This window comes from Mya arenaria, chromosome 6, assembly GCF_026914265.1.
Source record: "Mya arenaria isolate MELC-2E11 chromosome 6, ASM2691426v1".
Taxonomy (NCBI): Eukaryota; Metazoa; Mollusca; class Bivalvia; order Myida; family Myidae; genus Mya; species Mya arenaria.
Window position 1 is genome coordinate 68765352 of NC_069127.1, and position 18285 is coordinate 68783636.

Sequence of the window (18285 nt, forward strand, 5' to 3'; positions counted from 1 at the left end):
TCATTAAACTTGTGTCAATATGAATAAATAATATATTGAATACAATGTAGCGTATAATTATTATGATATTTATTATTGGTGGTTAAAAATAGCTAGTGATGTTTAGGGGAATTTTCCACTCAAAAATCAGGCAAGAAGGCCATGTTCTGTGAAATTTGAACAATTCACAATCTTCTTTTTGTACCTGCGGCACCTTTTAAAAATCTGCATGTCGCGGTAAGCTGCATCGGGGCCATTTGCCCCATGCTTTTTTCCAAAGATGTACATAGTAGAAGCAGATATATGTGTGGTGATTACGTATTTAAACCATGGATACCACTGCATTGGCTACTGCCGAATATATCCCTGCCATTTAACGTAGTTTTTAATGACTTTATGTAAAGTCTTCAAACTTGGTACGCACTTTGCTCATATTCAGTAGATGACTAGGAGAATCAAAGAGTTGAAGGTCATCGTGACTTTCCTGAAAAAAATGAGCAGCTCTCCTGACAGTTAACCCATTGTATTTGGAGGGGGGGGGGGGGGTCTAGGGTTTCCTTATTTAATGTTTTGTTACCACATCCAATTAACTTTTACATCTGGGAATTGTTGTTGATTCTTCTCTTTGTTCCCACAATTGGAGCAACCTTTTTAGAGCATATAAAACGGTTTTCTTGTATTTCTTCTAGAAAATAGAATATCATGTTAACAGAATGTGTGTCAGCTATTGATAGATAGAATATGACATCATAGGTTGATTAATTGGCATTTCGCAAACAACATCAAGTCCTGGTACAGGGCCAAAATATTGATGATGAAAGCAGAGAATAGTTAGGGCTGTTTACAAGTGTTTTGTATGTAGTGTTCCAGGTTCTTATTGAAACCAGTGATCCAGTTTTGTCTGGTGTTAGAAAAAACATCATTGTTCATTTCTTCATGCATTTATATGAGCTCTGATTGTGAAGACAGCTTAAAGCTGATATGGATCATTATTGAGTCCAGGGTAGAAACCATACTGGTGTGCTTTTAAAGAGGTCATGAGAAAGTAGCAATGGTGGGGATCAAACCCACTATCTCTTGGGTGAGAGGAGGACATCTATAACACTAGACCTCTCACCCTCTGACACATTTCAGGGATATTTAAATACACTCATATAATTCCCAAATAAAAATATATGCTCAAAACATATAAAAAAAAAACGCATGTTTTTGTTGATGAAAAATTCAATTTGAACCAATTGACAATATGCTCGTGTTTAGCAAGACCATAAAGTCTTGCTTTAGTAGCAGTTGAGTCATACCCATCTGAAATAAAGAGAACAGTTCTGTGGTCATGTGCTGCAGCTTGTCCTTTCTTTCTTGTTTGTTCCTGCATCTTCTTTCTAGTTTATTGCAGTGTTTGTCACAGTTTCATAAAGTTTTCTGACTTAAAACTTCCTCTTATAACTATTAAAAGAGAATCTCCTTTCACTGAAAACAGGAATGTAATATTAAACTTCCTTTGCACTTTAATTTGCTGATCATATTATATGATTGAGTTGTCATATGCATGCTTTGTCCAATAATGCTTTATTTATCCACAGCATGAAAGCTAAAAGGGTCCACCTGCTTTTTGATTTAATGTCACTAAGACCCTTTTTGCATTAATTAAAGATTACCAAATTTCGTGATGTGTTACTGGTTCCCAGACATGAAATTTGTAATGTATATCTACAATCATGGCAAAAAAAGTAAAAAATTTGACAGAAGACAAAATAAATCATGTTATAAAGGTTATCAAGTGGTTCTAGATTTGGGGAGATTAGATGCAGCGTTTTTTGTATTTAATGTAAACATAAATTATGACAGCGTTTGGCTTATCGTACATTGTTACACTTGAAAGTGATTAACTGATAAAACAAGTTTTTGTTCATCTTTTTTTCTGATAATAAAGGGCTATAAATAACTAACTCAAATATTTAGTAAGTTGAATAATTTAACCCACTCTTATTAAAAGGGATTAGCATAAAAAAGAGCTATATTAAAAATAAATTTAACATTAAATACATGAGGAGATCCAAATAATTATTGAAATAAAGTATGGGTGAAACCGTATAATGTACATAAAAAAATTGAACAACACCATAGGTCAAATCATTTCTTTTGTCAGAACAAGACTTTAAAACATGCTTTTGTATGGAATGTTAATGTTTTCAATAAAAATGGGGATTTAATGGTTTTGCAAGTTCTGTTCAGTATGGTTTTGTGTGTGTTGAACACATGTTCCATTATTACACAGTAGAGTGGGTGACTTAATGGTTCAAATCTCATAAAACCCTTCTGTTTGTGCTTAGAATTCTTCCCATTCTGGAGTATTTATGACACATCCAAGTGTTCTATTTGTGCATGTATCCCAGAAAGCCCTTGAAGCCAATTTCTGGATAAGTTAACTGCTTTTGGTCCATTTTTTTGTTGTCACAGTTGTCTCCCTTTGTATGAGATAACATTGTGATCAACAGATTTGTCTCCCTTCCATTTCCTGAAGTTTAAAAAAAAAGAAGAAGCTACATTTGAAAAAAGAATTACTCATTTAATCAAAATTGCAGTTAGCTGCAACAGACTTACGCACATAAAAACATTACAATAGTGACACTTAAGAACATTAGAATAGAGATCTGTTTATAAAATAAGGTATACAGCACCCATTACAAAATTTTGTGATGTGTATTAAATTGGTTCCCAGACATGAAATTTGTAATGTATATATACAAGCATGGCAGGAAAAAAAGAAATTTGACAGAAGAGAAAATAAATCATGTTTTAAGGTTATCAAGTGTTTCTAGATTTCGGAGGAATAGTTGTAGCATTTTTTGTACTTAACTTAAACATTAATTATAACAGCGTTTGGCTTATCATACATTGTTACACTTGAAAGTAATTCACCGATAAAATGATTTTTTGTTCACCTTTTTCCTGGTAATAAAGTGATTCACAACTTTAAATCAATTAGTCAGTTTCTTTCAGTTTCAGTTGTAAGTGTAATAAGTTATCTGCTGTAATGATTTGGATGACTCCATGAGCATGAAATATTAAAGTTTCATAATTAAAGAAATTTTTTATATGACATACATGAGGAGATCAAAATAATGATGAAAACTAAACCCATCTTAATGTTTTATACTAAGTTTAAACCTCAAGTGTTGAAGGAGGATGCTTCACCCTTCCCCTTTTGGTTTTACCCTTAGCATGAAGTCTAGCATGGGCGCCCTTCTGCCTTCTTAGACCAGTATGTGACCCCTCCTGCCTCCTTAATATACCAAAATGTGCCTAATACTACTTGAATAGCATTTTTTGAATGCAAGCTTAAAGGGGCTGTCTCATGTATGATAAAATAGCGAAAAAAAGAAGAAAATTGTCGAAAACTGACAAACTTGGCATCGATGTGTACAATGCATTGAAACTTACTAACTGAAGTACCACATAGTTTACAATTTATTTAAGTTTAGCAGTTATTTCTTATTTTTCCATTAAAAAAGATTACTGGGTATGTCTACCAGGTAGAATTCATTCCTTATGCGTGATTGGCTAGTCAGTGTTATCACGTGATACTACCGAGGTAGGTGTATAGCTTAATTATGTCTCCCGATTAGAATAAGCCTTTGTAGAGCAGTGAGGAAGATGCTGGACTTCAATTTTGGTGATGCGGGTTCGAACCCGGTTTCCGACACAATTTTTTTTTTACATTTTGGTACTTTTTTTACAATTATGATATCAAAGCGTAACACATTCTATTAGATAATTGTCCTGAGATTCATTACAGAAAAAAACTTTTTTGTGCCAATCTGTGACACAGTCCCTTTAACATCCCTAAAACCCAGTCCCTTTTCTGAAATACTCTACCCTTTTTAAAACTTGTCTAAACCCCTGTTTATACACAAATGTTAAGGTCAAGTCTACTCTTTTGTCAAAACAAGTCTTTTGATCGAGTTTTTGTATGGAATGGTAATTTTTTTAAGCAAAAAACTGTCATGAAAATGGAGTTTTAAGGTTTTGAAAGTTCTGTTCAGCCTGGTTTTGTGTCTTTTAAACACATGTTCCATAATTACACAGTAGAGTGGGTTTAATGGTTCAAATCTCATAAAACCCTTCTGTTTGTGCTTAGAATTCTTCCCATTCTGGAATATTTATGACACATGCCAATTTCTAGATTATTGTTGTCACTGTTGTCCCCCTTTGTAAGAGATAACATTGTGATCAACAGATTTGTCTCCCTTCCATTTCTTGCAGATTTGTAAAAGGATTTACACAGCAAAATAAAATTGCATTTAGCTGCAAGGGACTTACACAAACAAGTATAGACATAACTTCTGAGAACTGTGTTTGTACCATAACTGATATGTTAAAACTTATTTTGATTTAATTATGAAAAGTAATAACAGTTTACATGATGCAACTTTGAGCCTCACTGTTCCTAGTTGCTTGTCTGAGTTGTTTGTCACACTTAGTAAAAGTAATCCATTGGATTATACAACCACATGATTTTATTTTTTTACAAAATATAATTTCTTTATTGGTCAATTGAATGGTTGAATGTCAACCATTGTTGTATTTATTGTACATTGAATAAAGCATGACCTCCTGAATTTTGGCCATTTATCTACACAGGTTACATGAAAAACTCCCAGGAGATGCCAAGAGTTCTACTTTGAATTTCAGTTAATTTTTTCAACTTGTCAATCACTTGAGCCATAAATTTCTACAACTTTCTTTTTCTTTTTAGATTTACACTGACTGGGCAAACCATTACTTGGAAAAGGCGGGCCGGACGCGACGCTTCATCTCAGACCTTCAACAGGACGTCACAGACGGCGTTCTTCTGGCCGATGTCATAGAGGCTGTCAGTATGTACCATTTGAAACTTAATGCAGTGATTAATCAGAGAGGTTTCGAAACACGACTTGTAAGAGTGCGTGTACGTGTGGACTACTTTTTGCGCATTAATACCTTATCAACGAACCCAAACATTAAATAAGTGTAGAATTGCAAAAGGAAATTGATTTACGCGCGTAAAAGCAACTCTATAAGTGTTTGGCCGTGTTTCTCCAAACTCTCTTCCCCTCTTTAAAGTGACACCCTTATTCAAAATCATAACATACACATTTATAGCAAACATAAATTTGACTGATAAGCCTTTAACTACTTACTAAATAATGCATTTATGGAAAATATTAATTACTGATAATGAGATTGTAACCGTGTATTTAATAGCTGAAAACGCAAAATTATTAAATGATTGGTGAATGCTAAAAGATTTATTGTGATATACTATCGTTTCATAAGGTAGAAATACCATGTTTTCTGCACCTTTCTTTGAAATTCAACTCGGTATCCTTCATAAGAACCATTGTTTTATACATTTATTCATCCTTTTTGGTATATTAAAACAATTGTATTAATTGTGGTAAATCTTATTTGGGAGTAAGAGTGCATCTTTAAGACTTAGTAAAATACATAAGTGTTAACAGTGTGGAAAGTGATCCATGCAAGCAATACATTGGTCAAGGGTATGAGTAAAAAGAGAGAGGTGTTAATTATCAGCTCAACTCAGATCAGTTACAACAGTTTATATACCATATACCTGTTGACACAATAGTTATGATGTTATTTAACTAGTGTATATTTGTTGTTTTATTGTATAAATTTATTTCTATTACAGCAAATGAAAAGCTCCAGGATATAAAGACAAAGCCAAAGAACAACACACAAATGGTAAGAGAAATGTAGTCCATTACCTCTAGTTTATCTCCTGAAGTCCACTACCATAGAAAAATTCAGCTGGGGGTCCCTAAGGATGAGCATGCCTGGCAAATGAGGGGTCTCTTGTGATTTTATGTGGTCCCAGTATAACTGTTTATTATACTCAATACTTGAGGATTCTCAGAACTTCTTGACCAAGGTTGACCAAAGGGAAGTAAATGGTGAATATATGATACATTGTATTTTGAGTTACTTCCCTTGACAAATGAAAATCTAAAATCCCTGCAGGCACAATAATTATTGCAATTCTGTAGTGAACTACCGAAACCTAATTTAATAGTGTTGCTGCTTTTCTAACAAGGTGTCATCAATGGCAATTATTTCATCATTTCACGGTCAGAAATTTTTTACCCTGCCACCCTAGGGGAAAATGTTTCCACCCTGTCATTAAAACCTATGCCCCATTATAGTCCTTTGGTGACACTGCTTGCGTCGTAATGACCATAGTGGTTCAAGAACAAGTTGCGGAATATATCGCCTCATTTCTACAGCATCTCAAGAATCAATTAAATGATAAGTTGGTAGCCAGACATAGCAATATAACTTGTGGAAAATTCTATGACATTTGCTATATTTGTGATAATAGTGCGAAATTGGATAGCTTCGGAAATTTCCAATTAATGGTACTTCTTATCTTTGCCGTGTAAGTATGCTATAAATTTGATACTCAATTTCTTAATTAGATTCTCTAGGCACCTTAAGTTCAAACAACATGGCTTTTTATGTATATTTTGACAGTATCTGCATAAAATTGGGTTATACTCTTAATACACTTTTTTGAGAAATCAACAAGTTATGGTTAAGGGTTATAAGTATGAATTTACAAAGATAAAACATTAGAAGTGCCTGCTGAGATATGTTTATTTTGGTAACTACATACTTAAATAATCTTGAACTGTTTCAGTGTTTGAAATGATACTTTCGGCTTCCTGGCCACTGAATTTGCCCACAACATGTCATGTGTCATACGGTGTAGTGTTTTGTTCCTTATTATGCAGCATCATTGCCACAGAGAGACAGCAATTAGTGTGATTTGTCTTTTTATTATAAACCTCAGATTCATTTTTCACTAAAATAATGAAAACAAGATATACTGGTATCATACATGCCATATTTTCTGGAGACCATTCAGGGGGATTTGTTCAAAAGGCTGAAAATTTAGGGGGATTTTGGTTGTATTCAGGGGGATTTTTTTAGCAGGTCTAAGTTGGCGAAATTTTAAAGTATTTTCAGACGCAAGTATGAAAAAATGTATTCACATATAGTTTGCTTTGAAAACCTCTTAACTTTTTCATTATACAGAATTCTTTTATGTCATGATTTATCATATTTTTATGATACACTGTCATGTCATACTGTAATGCACTTGCAGAACAAAATATGTCATTGGAAAAATATGTTTTCGAGACAATTAAATTAAATTTACCTTCCTCCAAAGTCTTTAAAAAAATTGTGCTTAATTCTATCAGCTTTGATGACTTTCAGACAATAAGAGAATAGAATAAATATTCTTAATTTCTTCCTTCCAAAATAGTAATATTTCTTTGCCTTTGATAATTACTAATTACTACAAATTAATTGATCACTTGTTGTAAAAGTTTCCTTTTGGAGAGTTTCACTCACATACTGTGGTTTCACTTTGTCATTATTGCCTGATGAAAAATTAAAAAAAAAAAAATAATAATTTTAAATTCCGGGGGATTATTATCTCCCGCCGGGAGACCGGGGGATGGATCGAAAATTCGGGGGATTTTTCCCCCCGCCGGGGGATATGGCATGTATGTGGTATATCTACGTACATTTCAAACATTTTCATCGAAAATTGATAAATTGTTTAGCTGATGCACTATTAGAATGCTTTTTACATGTTCCTGAAATGGGATTTTAGGTGCACTTGAGTAAACACAGTTTGTGAAATATATACAGCCAGCGCCTGTCAGTTTAACAAAATGTGTAGGTAAATACCCTTGCGCATTATGATTATATAATGCATCAGTTTGATACTGTCATTTACCAGAAGAATGTCATAATGTCACGTTCATACAGAAGCGGATTAACTGAAATAAAAAAAAAATTAATCAATGTTTTTTTTGTTTGTTTTTTAAATCTGCATCCCGATAGACAAAATATAAGTTCAAACACTAAATATAGTTATTGAATTGCACTTAATTAATCAACAGCTGAAACTGATCTCAAATCATCATAAATAAGTTAATCACTTTCAGTCTTTTCCGATTATGAAATCTGGGACATTTAATGGCTTCAAATCATTATTTATGGTCTGTTAGTTATTATTTATGACATCTCTTGAATGTACTTCAATGTTTTCAGGGCTTACTTGCCCTATCAGGAAAGTTCAGACTAATTTCCTGTATTGAAAGCAACCGCAAACCACATTCTTCTTGCAGTAATCAAACTTTAGCTATATCCATTATTACCACACATTGAGTTAAGATGATTTGTGCTGGAAAAGAAAGAACTATTATGATATTCTATTAAATCTGTCAAATAAAAACTGTTGAATTTGTCATATTTCTTCTGAGACGTTTTTCATGCAAATATTTGTGATTGAAGTTCAAGAAACATTTCTGTAATTATAGAATCATTTGCCTCATCAACAGGCAAACATTCAAATAACTTCTGTTATTTTGTTTTCATACTTTTTTTATTAGCATTATGCGATTTTTTGTCTTTATTAAATACAGCGCCTGTCAAGGTATTATTTATAGAGGTGTTTGGTTGTTGTTCCTTGAAACTTTTTATAATCAAGATTCTTATAAATATAAAGGTGATAAAACAGGGATAGAAACTGATTTTCCGGGTAAAAGTTCTCAGTACAGTTGTTGTCTCAGAGTATCAAGTTAAAAATATTTAATTTTATGTAATAATTGTAATGATTATAATAATGTAAATAAGTTATATAATTGTTATAAACAAAAATAGTGTGTGATTTTACACAGAGCAAGTGTATATTTTCAAACAGAAGGGTTGCCGGCACCATAACTGCTTTGTACAATGTTGTCAATGACAACGTTTAATAAACAAGGTGCTGCACGGTAGTTTTAGAATGGGGTATGCCCATTGTACTTGCTACCATTCTGATATGGAACTTAATGTGTAGACAAAAACCAGCAAAACATGGTACAACATTTATTAAGCTCATACATTAGTTGGGATCTTTGAATTTATGCTCCTTTTTGCTAGACCTCCAGGTGTACAGTGCATTAAGCCTTAGGTTGGTGTTGTCTCTTCCGAAGCAAACTAAAAATATATAATATAATGGTATATGCCTTAACATGAATATTGTAAACAGAATCAACATGAAACTTGGTACACACGTTAACTATGCCGATTCACCCATTTGGTGCAAGTTCTATCACTCTGGCTTAAACATATGGTGAGTTATGCCCCTTATGTGACTGAGAAAAAAACCCAGATGAATGTCTGCATCCAACTCTGTGTTCTTCTGGTGCCAATTGTCTCAATGATAACATTTTCTGTCTCAGACTATTACCTTGCCTAGCAGATCCAGAGTTGGGCTGAGGGCGCATCCAGCACATCCAGACCCCCAAAACCAAGGTCACCTAACTGAAAAAATTGAGTGAAAAAGTGAACTATTGGTGTAAAAAAGTATGATTCTATACCAGAAAGCTCCAATTCTGATCGAAAGTAGCCAAAAGATTCTTAGGGGACGACCCCAAAACCCCACAAGCCTCATTTTGAGCCAATATTATTCAGTTTATGGGGAGGGAATGCACATCCTAGGTTGAGCCCCCAAAGTGCGCCCCCTCTTACCTGAAATCTTGGAGCCGCCACTGACTTTCCAGTACTTGTGATTACTCAAGGTAAAAGAGTTTATGTGTTAAGGACCTAAATGAGCATTAAATGTGGGAAATGATTATATTCCAGGGCTTGTTAATTATATGTATGGATGAGTCAGTAATCTATAGGAGTTAGAAAATGAGCTCAGTTCCTGATGATAATTAAAAACGATTTTATGTTTACATCATCAGTATAATATTTGCTCATTTTCATATTTTTGTTGTTAGTTTCCAGGTGTTCTGTTTTGGGTGCATGGCAGATGTGAACAAAGAAAAGCCCTTGATTTCATGTCTGTGCATTTCAATGATAATGTTTGAATGTTAAGAACTTCTTGCAGTCACTGCAGCTTTTTAATGGCATACTTACTCCAAAAGCTGCACTGCCCTAGTTAAGGAAGCATATACTTTTATTATGGTACTTTTTCTGTATAACTGTAACTAATTGTCACAGTTATCAAATTTCTGTTGAATTGGAGAGGAGCATATGAGAAGATACCTGTCACGCTCTCTGAAGCTCAAAGGTCACACTTAGTGAGTTCCAAATTAATATTTAATGGATATCCATTACAAATGGCTGCATTCATCTGACAAGGCCAAAATGGGGGCATTTGTCAATCTCCTGTGGCAGCTGTTGTTTTTAATTAAATCTGGGCTTAATAATGTTTCTAATATCTGAACTTATGATTTACCTGAGCTTTATGCAAAGTTTACTCAATTTCAATTCAAGCATTATTAATGACCTTGAGGTAGGAGACAGAAAACAGTTTTGTTTGTAGCCAGACCAACCCTAGGAGACAAGAAGATGAGACATAATGCTTTTAACTTCTTCCTGATGAGTTTTCAGGTAATTTTCATTCATTAATCCTGTAATCACCTTTGCTTCCACTAAGTGCTGTGAGCCTGTACAAAACTCAGTTGGATCTCAGGTAGGGGAAATCCTTGTGACAGTCAGGCAGCTTTTAAGCAGATGTTGGGCGGATGTTGAATCACACACCCACAGGGCTGAGGAATATTGTATAATCATGGTTCATGGCCCACACCTGAAAGAAAATAACATTTATAAATGTTACACACTTTTTTTGTTAGTTCATAAATTTACATCATGAGTGAAAGCCAACGTAAAGGTATGCTTCAAATTTCTTTATTAATTTTAACATTTTATATTTTACAATTGTGAAGAAAGGTATGACAACTTATACTAAGTCACTCTCGTTGGCACGATGTTGCACAAGAGTGTGGTCTTGTGTTGTGAGGGAAACAGGAGTACCCTGAGAAAACTCACTTGTCGGGCTTGGTGACCACAAACCAAGCTCACACTTGCCCAGGTTAGGAATCAAACCAGGAACCTTGGAGAGAAGCCAGTGTGGTAACCACTGCCCTAACTGGATAACTAATTGATTTCTTTATTGAGTTTGCAAAGTATGATCAGCATTTCCTCAAGTAACACAAAGACGAAGTTTTATTTGCTTGTTTAAACACATGGCTTCAAACGGTAGGCGAGCATTCAACCGGGGGCTCACCCCATGCTCATTTGCATTTTAATATCATTGATTTCTTTTATTTCAATTTTCTTTGTCAATAGACTGAAACAGCCAGTGTTTTTGATATGGGTGGCATTTAATATCATTCACCATTCATTGTTCTTCAATGTTAGGTTTAGCAGAATCTTTACAAACTGTATATATAGCTGATTTGATATTTTCCGATTTCCAGTAAGTGATCTTCATCACTACAGCATTTACTCTAACAAACTAGGCACCAATTTCTGAAATGGAGAAAGAAGACTATGCACATTTTTATCTCTTTAAGAACGTTCTTCAGGACGTGAGTGGCTGTTGGTTGGTAGTCTGTAATGTTACAATAAGAATCACCACCATTCATATAAAATAGCCACTGGATGGTCAACAAAAACAGTTTGTGGATCTGCATGAACTCTGATTTGATTTTCCCAATTTTGCCTCCATGTATAAGAGTGACCGAGGTGATGGATTGTAATGGATGATGTTTACAAGATAATCTACATCAAAGTGATGCCCAGCCTGTTTATTACCTTGATTTCCAAGTTTTGTTTTGATAAAAAACTTAACTGTAAGATAAATCAAAGGTCTGAAATAAATATTCTTTGACTTATGGCTGGAATTGTTTTTTTTCTAATGTAAAGGGAGGTTTCTGTTTGATGGTCAGACTATAAATTCAGGCTAAAACTCAGCTTTTTTTCTCCAGAAAATAAGTGAATACAATTCAACTATGACAGTTAAAACTTACAAGTTTACATAGAATAATGAAAACATAGTTTAGTCTTACGAGTTATACACAAAATGAAAACATAGTTAAACCGTAAAAGCTTATATATAGAATAATAAAAAACTTGGATGATGCCGGTTTGTTTAAGCTTGAGTGCATGCATGTCATCGATGGAATCTTATTCATCAAATTCTTGTTTCCCTCTAATGGCTCTACCTTTTTCATGTTCAGCTGTTGAGCTAAACCTCAATAAAACCCTGACATACTCTCTGTGATTCTAAATCCCTGTTATTCCAAAGCCCTGAAATGCTTGCTGTGATTCTAAATCCCTGTTATTCCAAAGCCCTGAAATGCTTGCTGTGATTCTAAATCCCTGTTATTCCAAAGCCCTGAAATGCTTGCTGTGATTCTAAATCCCTGTTACCGTATTCCAAAGCCCTGAAATGCTTGCTGTGATTCTAAATCCCTGTTATTCCAAAGCCCTGAAATGCTTGCTGTGATTCTAAATCCCTGTTATTCCAAAGCCCTGAAATGCTTGCTGTGATTCTAAATCCCTGTTATTCCAAAGCCCTGAAATGCTTGCTGTGATTCTAAATCCCTGTTATTCCAAAGCCCTGAAATGCTTGCTGTGATTCTAAATCCCTGTTACGGTATTCCAAAGCCCTGAAATGCTTGCTGTGATTCTAAATCCCTGTTATTCCAAAGCCCTGAAATGCTTGCTGTGATTCTAAATCCCTGTTATTCCAAAGCCCTGAAATGCTTGCTGTGATTCTAAATCCCTGTTATTCCAAAGCCCTGAAATGCTTGCTGTGATTCTTAATCCCTGTTATTTCAAAGCCCTGAAATGCTTGCTGTGATTTTAAATCCCTTCCATTTCAAATCTGTGATTCGGACACTCAGAAATACCCTGTGATTTCAAAGCCCCAGAATTTACTGAAGATTGTATGAAAGTGAAATCCTTTTAAAATCGTATTTCTGTCTGAATGTCATTGAAGACTGCTGTTAATGTCTACTTCAAAAGAAATCACTGACAGCAATTGCAGACAATGCATTCTCTACTAAGGCAATTAAACCCAGGGAACATGTTTCATTAAATAGCTCTTTTTTTTGCAGGCCTGTGTTGTTATTAGCTTCTTCATGATCCTTGGAGCATGTTTCTTGAATTCTTACTGTTTAGACAAAAAATGTTTTACATCATTGCAATGTTTATAATGGGTTTTGGGGGCCATTTGCATGAATGTATGACATCTGGATGGTTTGAACATGGTACCCACCTCTGATGTAGCTCAGTATAAGCATACTTCAAGAAGAAGTAAGAAAAAAGTCAAAGTATTATCATAGCATTGATGCCAATGTCATAGGCATCAGTAGTGTTTTGCAAAAACCATAACATTAAAAACAAAATTTATTTCAATAATTTTGTACAGACAGGCCCAATATTAATTATAACTCTGTCTTCAATAATTGTAGAATTATTTCCCTTGTGCGACTTAAATAACTGATTAGCCCTGGGGTTTGCTCTGATCAAGATCAAGTACACACTGCGCATGCCTACACAGATACTGTGACAGTTAAGACTGAAGGTATTTGGAACAAAATATCTTTATGAATATGGAACTTAAATAGCCAAGCTTTGTACCTAGACAGGAGTGAGTGCAAATAGTTTCTTACGCTTTGTTCTAATTGGTATTGAATTGATATCAAACTAAGTGTAAATACTCAAGTATATGAACAATTTTCTGATTATTAATGTTCTTTTTATGTTACCTCAAACTATTTAAAACTCTTTCATTGTGTCTTAAAAGGAAAACCCTTGTTAATCAATCTATATAAAGTTGCTGATACATTAATCACAGAATGTCAATTAATCAAACCTGAGTTTTACTTTAATAGCTCATATTATGAAATATAAGGCCATTCTCTGAGAGCCATTATAGTATGGTCTTTGTTTCGCCCAGCTGTAAAATGGGGTATCCCATCAAGTTTGATATTTTGCATTCATTAAAAAGTGTCATATTTTACAGTATTGATTTCAGGGGCCCAGACTGGAAAATGAGGCTGGGAACCAGTCCATTTATTGGGGGGATTTACTAGAGGGATCATTTTTCAAAATTTGTAATTGGTTATTGTTTTATTCATTTTCCATTTATATCATCCCTCCTCCCCCGTATTTGCAGTCCAATTAAGTGCTATTTTCAACTTAAAATTGACTGTTAACAATCAAAAGGCTGATAGAAATGAAGAAATACTATGAAAATATTTTCCCTGCTTTCCCTCTCAGAGGTAACAAGTTGAACTCTTCCAATATTTGTAAACAGAAGCTGACTCCCTCAGAAGCTTTGATTTCATTAATGTTGCTTCTACATGATCCAGAGCAAAATGCTATGACAGTGTCTTGGATTAAAACCCAGACGATTTTAATTAACAAACCCTGACAGAAACACTTAGCACAGTGAGTTTTCATTAACGGTTATTATTCTGGAAGGAAAGTTTTAAAAACTCATATCAGTGAAAAAATCTTGGTGAATTATAGCCTTCGTTTGATAGCATGATAGATACATGTAGAGGTCTCTTGAAAAAGAGTGGAATATTATTGGAACTACTTATTCCATAATTTGTTGCAATTTGTGATAACGTAATCTGAAGCAATTTGAGAGGTAGCGATAAATTGTTTTATTCGTAAGGATACACATAAAACAGTAAGTCATTGCAATTCATATTTTTTTATTTGAATTTTATTATTTAATCACTTAATCTGGCACACAATCTGGCACACCCGAGAAGTTTTTAGGTCTAATGATTTATTGTGGATATTTACATGTTTGTTTTGTAATGCTTTAATTTGGTAAATCTAAATATTGCAAGAATGCATAATGATGTTGTATAGTAAGAACAAACAAATTGTTTCATATTATTCTTGCTGGCTAAAACTGTAAAATACTACACACTTTAAAGATTACAATGCTAATAGGAATTTAAATTCATTTGCCATGTACTCTATGTGATATTGTAAGATATTGTCATGTACCTTACACTGATGGGATGACATTGCAATATTCCCTACACTGATGTGATGACATTGCCATGTACCCTACACTTATGTGGTGACATTGTCATATTCCCTACACTGATGTGATGACATTGCCATGTACCCTACACTTATGTGGTGACATTGCCATATTCCCTACACTGATGTGATTACATTGCCATGTACCCTACACTGATGTGATGACATTGCCATATTCCCTACACTGATGTGATTACATTGACATGTACCCTACACTTATGTGGTGACATTGTCATATTCCCTACACTGATGTGATGACATTGCCATATACCCTACACTGATGTGATTACATTGCCATATTTCCTACACTGATGTGATGACATTGCCATATACCCTACACTGATGTGAAGCCATTGCCATATTTCCTACACTGATGTGAAGACATTGCCATATACCCTACACTGATGTGAAGACATTGCCATATACCCTACACTGATGTGAAGACATTGCCATATTCCCTACACTGATGTGATGACATTGCCATATACCCTTCACTGATGTGATGACATTGCCATATACCCTACACTCATGTGATGACATTGCCATATACCCTTCACTGATGTGATGACATTGCCATAAACCCCAGACTGATTTGAAGACATTGCCATATACCCTACACTTATGTGAAGACATTGCCATATACCCTACACTTATGTGAAGACATTGCCATATACCCTACACTCATGTGATGACATTGCCATATACCCTTCACTGATGTGATGACATTGCCATAAACCCCAGACTGATTTGAAGACATTGCCATAAAGCCTACACTTATGTGAAGACATTGCCATATACCCTACACTTATGTGAAGACATTGCCATATTTCCTACACTCATGTGATGACATAGCCATATTCCCTACACTCATGTGATGACATAGCCATATACCCTACACTCATGTGATGACATTGTCATATACCCTACACTCATGTGATGACATTGCCATATTCCCTACACTGATGTGATGACATTGCCATATACCCTACACTGATGTGATGACATTTTCATAATTATACCCTACACTGATGTGATTACATGTTCATATACCCTACACTGATGTGATGACATTTTCATATACCCTACACTGATGTGATGACATTTTCATATACTCTACACTGATGTGATGACATTTTCATATACCCTACACTGATGTGATGACATTTTCATATACCCTACTCTGATGTGATGACATTTTCATATACTCTACACTGATGTGATGACATTTTCATATACCCTACACTGATATGAAGACATTGCTTGAATTTTAAAGGGTAGTGCTTGGAAAAGTGGTTTAATCAGTATTGGTTTAACCCTGGAAAGTTTTACCCCACCCATCGGTGCTTTACACCTAGCACATTAAAGAACGGGGGTCTCTTCCAAAAGAGCTAGAGTACCGCAAGAGCAAGAGCTAGTGTATCGCAAGAGCTAGTGTATCACAAGAGCTAATGTATGGCAAGAGCTAGTGTATTGCAAGAGCTAATGTATCGCAAGAGCTAGTGTATTGCAAGAGCTATAGTGTATCGCAAGAGCTAGAGTATCGCAAGAGGTAGTGTATAGCACCCAGATTTCCTTGTAGCCCATCCACTTTCTCTTTGGTGTGCTGTCCCTTCAGCAATAATATTTAATTAAGGACCCCATTGAAAATGAGTGTTTGCCCTTTAATAACTGATTATCCCTGACTGCAAGGTCTCATGAAATACATACATTGTCATTATGCTACACTGATGCAACTTTTAAAGAATTTGAGGACATCTCTTATAATATTAGCCTTTCATAACAAGTGTGTATATATGACATTAATGGATCAGGCTATTTTATATAACCAATACTTATAGAAGCTTCAATCATATATTGTTTTTGCCTCTACTCTGATTATAATTATAGATAAAAGATGAAAATTATGATTTATTTTATTTTATGCATATTATATCGTATATATTATTTCCTTAAGAAATGTTGCTATTTTGAACAATTATATCCCATTGATCTCGTTTTAAGAAGAATGTGCTTATAAGAAATTTATATATCTGAAGGCATAATTCCTGGGGATTATATAGTAGATTTGATAATGCTGATCTTATTTTCCAAGGGAATGAAAAATGTCATTGTTGCTTAATATCAGATGAGTATTTATTTTGCTCCTGGTTACTAGACAAAGAGGAAATGGTTGAAAGAGACATCTGTTATAATTGGAATGTTTCTTCAAGAAATGTATTATTACAAATGATAACCTTTTCATATTTTTCTGGGAAGTTTTATTACAGAATTGTTATTTGGTTTCTGAATTTTCCCTAGTGTAGTTTGGTAGTGTTAACCATAACTGACAGTATAAGGGATCATACGTGCAGGAAAAGTGTATGTTTCCTGCTGTTATGGGAAAAAAATGCTCAAAATTGGAAACTATTAAAGCGCTTTACATCAATGACAAGTAAATACTTTGATATAAAGCAAGTAATTATAATACAATTTGGTAAAATTTAGAAAAATGACAATTAAGTTTGTATATGTACTTCTTATATGTTAAAATAATGTATATTCCTTCTTTCAGGATAGTAAAAAAATGGCCGAAAATACCCTGATTGCATAAGTTCCGTTTCAAAGTCTGTTCTATGGAATTTCCCGGAAAAGTATCGATATTGTGGTGATATTTTTGTGATTCCAAGAATTATTTGAATTGGCAGGAATGTTGACAGTTGTTGTTTCAGATGCTCTTCACAACTCTTTGTCTCTGTATTCAGGGACTCAGTTGCCAACTGTCCATTTTTTGTCCGTGCTTATGTTTCATTCTGTTAAGGGCAATGATCCAAGGCCTGTTTGCAATGAAAATATTTCTCTCAAGACGACTGTCTTGAATTAGAAAAGTTGTTGTTTTTGAGAAAGAATCTAGCTTGTCAGAAAAAGTCAGAAATCAAGAAACCATGAATGATATAATGCTAATTTTGTTCTGCAAACAAACAGTAAAAGTTGATGTTTCACTGTATTACAGGGTTAATTGTTGTGATAAACCCAGGCATTATGATATATATGCTTTATAGAGATTAATCGCCATTTCCAATATGAGGTCATGTTGGCATGCAAAATGGTGTGTTTTTCTAAAACATAGTAATTAAATTACTTTTAACTCATGATTATCTGATTCAATGAAAATTAAGAAGCTGAACACATTTTCTCAGAGGTCATCTTTAGCCCTGAAATTTTCCCAAAAAAAGACTTGAAAATGTTTTCTGCATAAGATACTGGACTAATTCATGCATCTACTGACAGTTCCATTGTCAATCTGGCCTTTCCTGATAAAAGTCTGGCCATGGTGTCAGTGGTATCTCTTTGTTTGCTTTCTCCTTCTCTCATCTTATCTCATTGACCACTGGTCAGTCT

At 34.4% G+C, this 18285-nt stretch overlaps 1 protein-coding gene and 1 long non-coding RNA gene across 9 annotated transcripts in view; one reads left to right on the plus strand and one right to left on the minus strand.

The window, feature by feature from the left end:
- The window catches only part of LOC128236678 (neuron navigator 2-like), a 188774-nt gene that overhangs the window by 66397 nt on the left and 104092 nt on the right, over positions 1 to 18285 (plus strand). For all 8 annotated transcript variants that reach the window (XM_052951710.1, XM_052951709.1, XM_052951704.1 and 5 more), the window contains 2 exons: positions 4739 to 4859; positions 5675 to 5727. In XM_052951710.1, the coding sequence (XP_052807670.1) occupies positions 4739 to 4859; positions 5675 to 5727 (174 nt within the window). The remainder of the gene's footprint in view (positions 1 to 4738; positions 4860 to 5674; positions 5728 to 18285) is intronic.
- LOC128236680 (uncharacterized) lies at positions 9304 to 11348 on the minus strand. Its single transcript, XR_008261402.1, has 3 exons — positions 11273 to 11348; positions 10471 to 10636; positions 9304 to 9363 (listed from the first exon to the last, which is right to left on the minus strand). It is a non-coding gene; the product is annotated as an uncharacterized LOC128236680 (long non-coding RNA).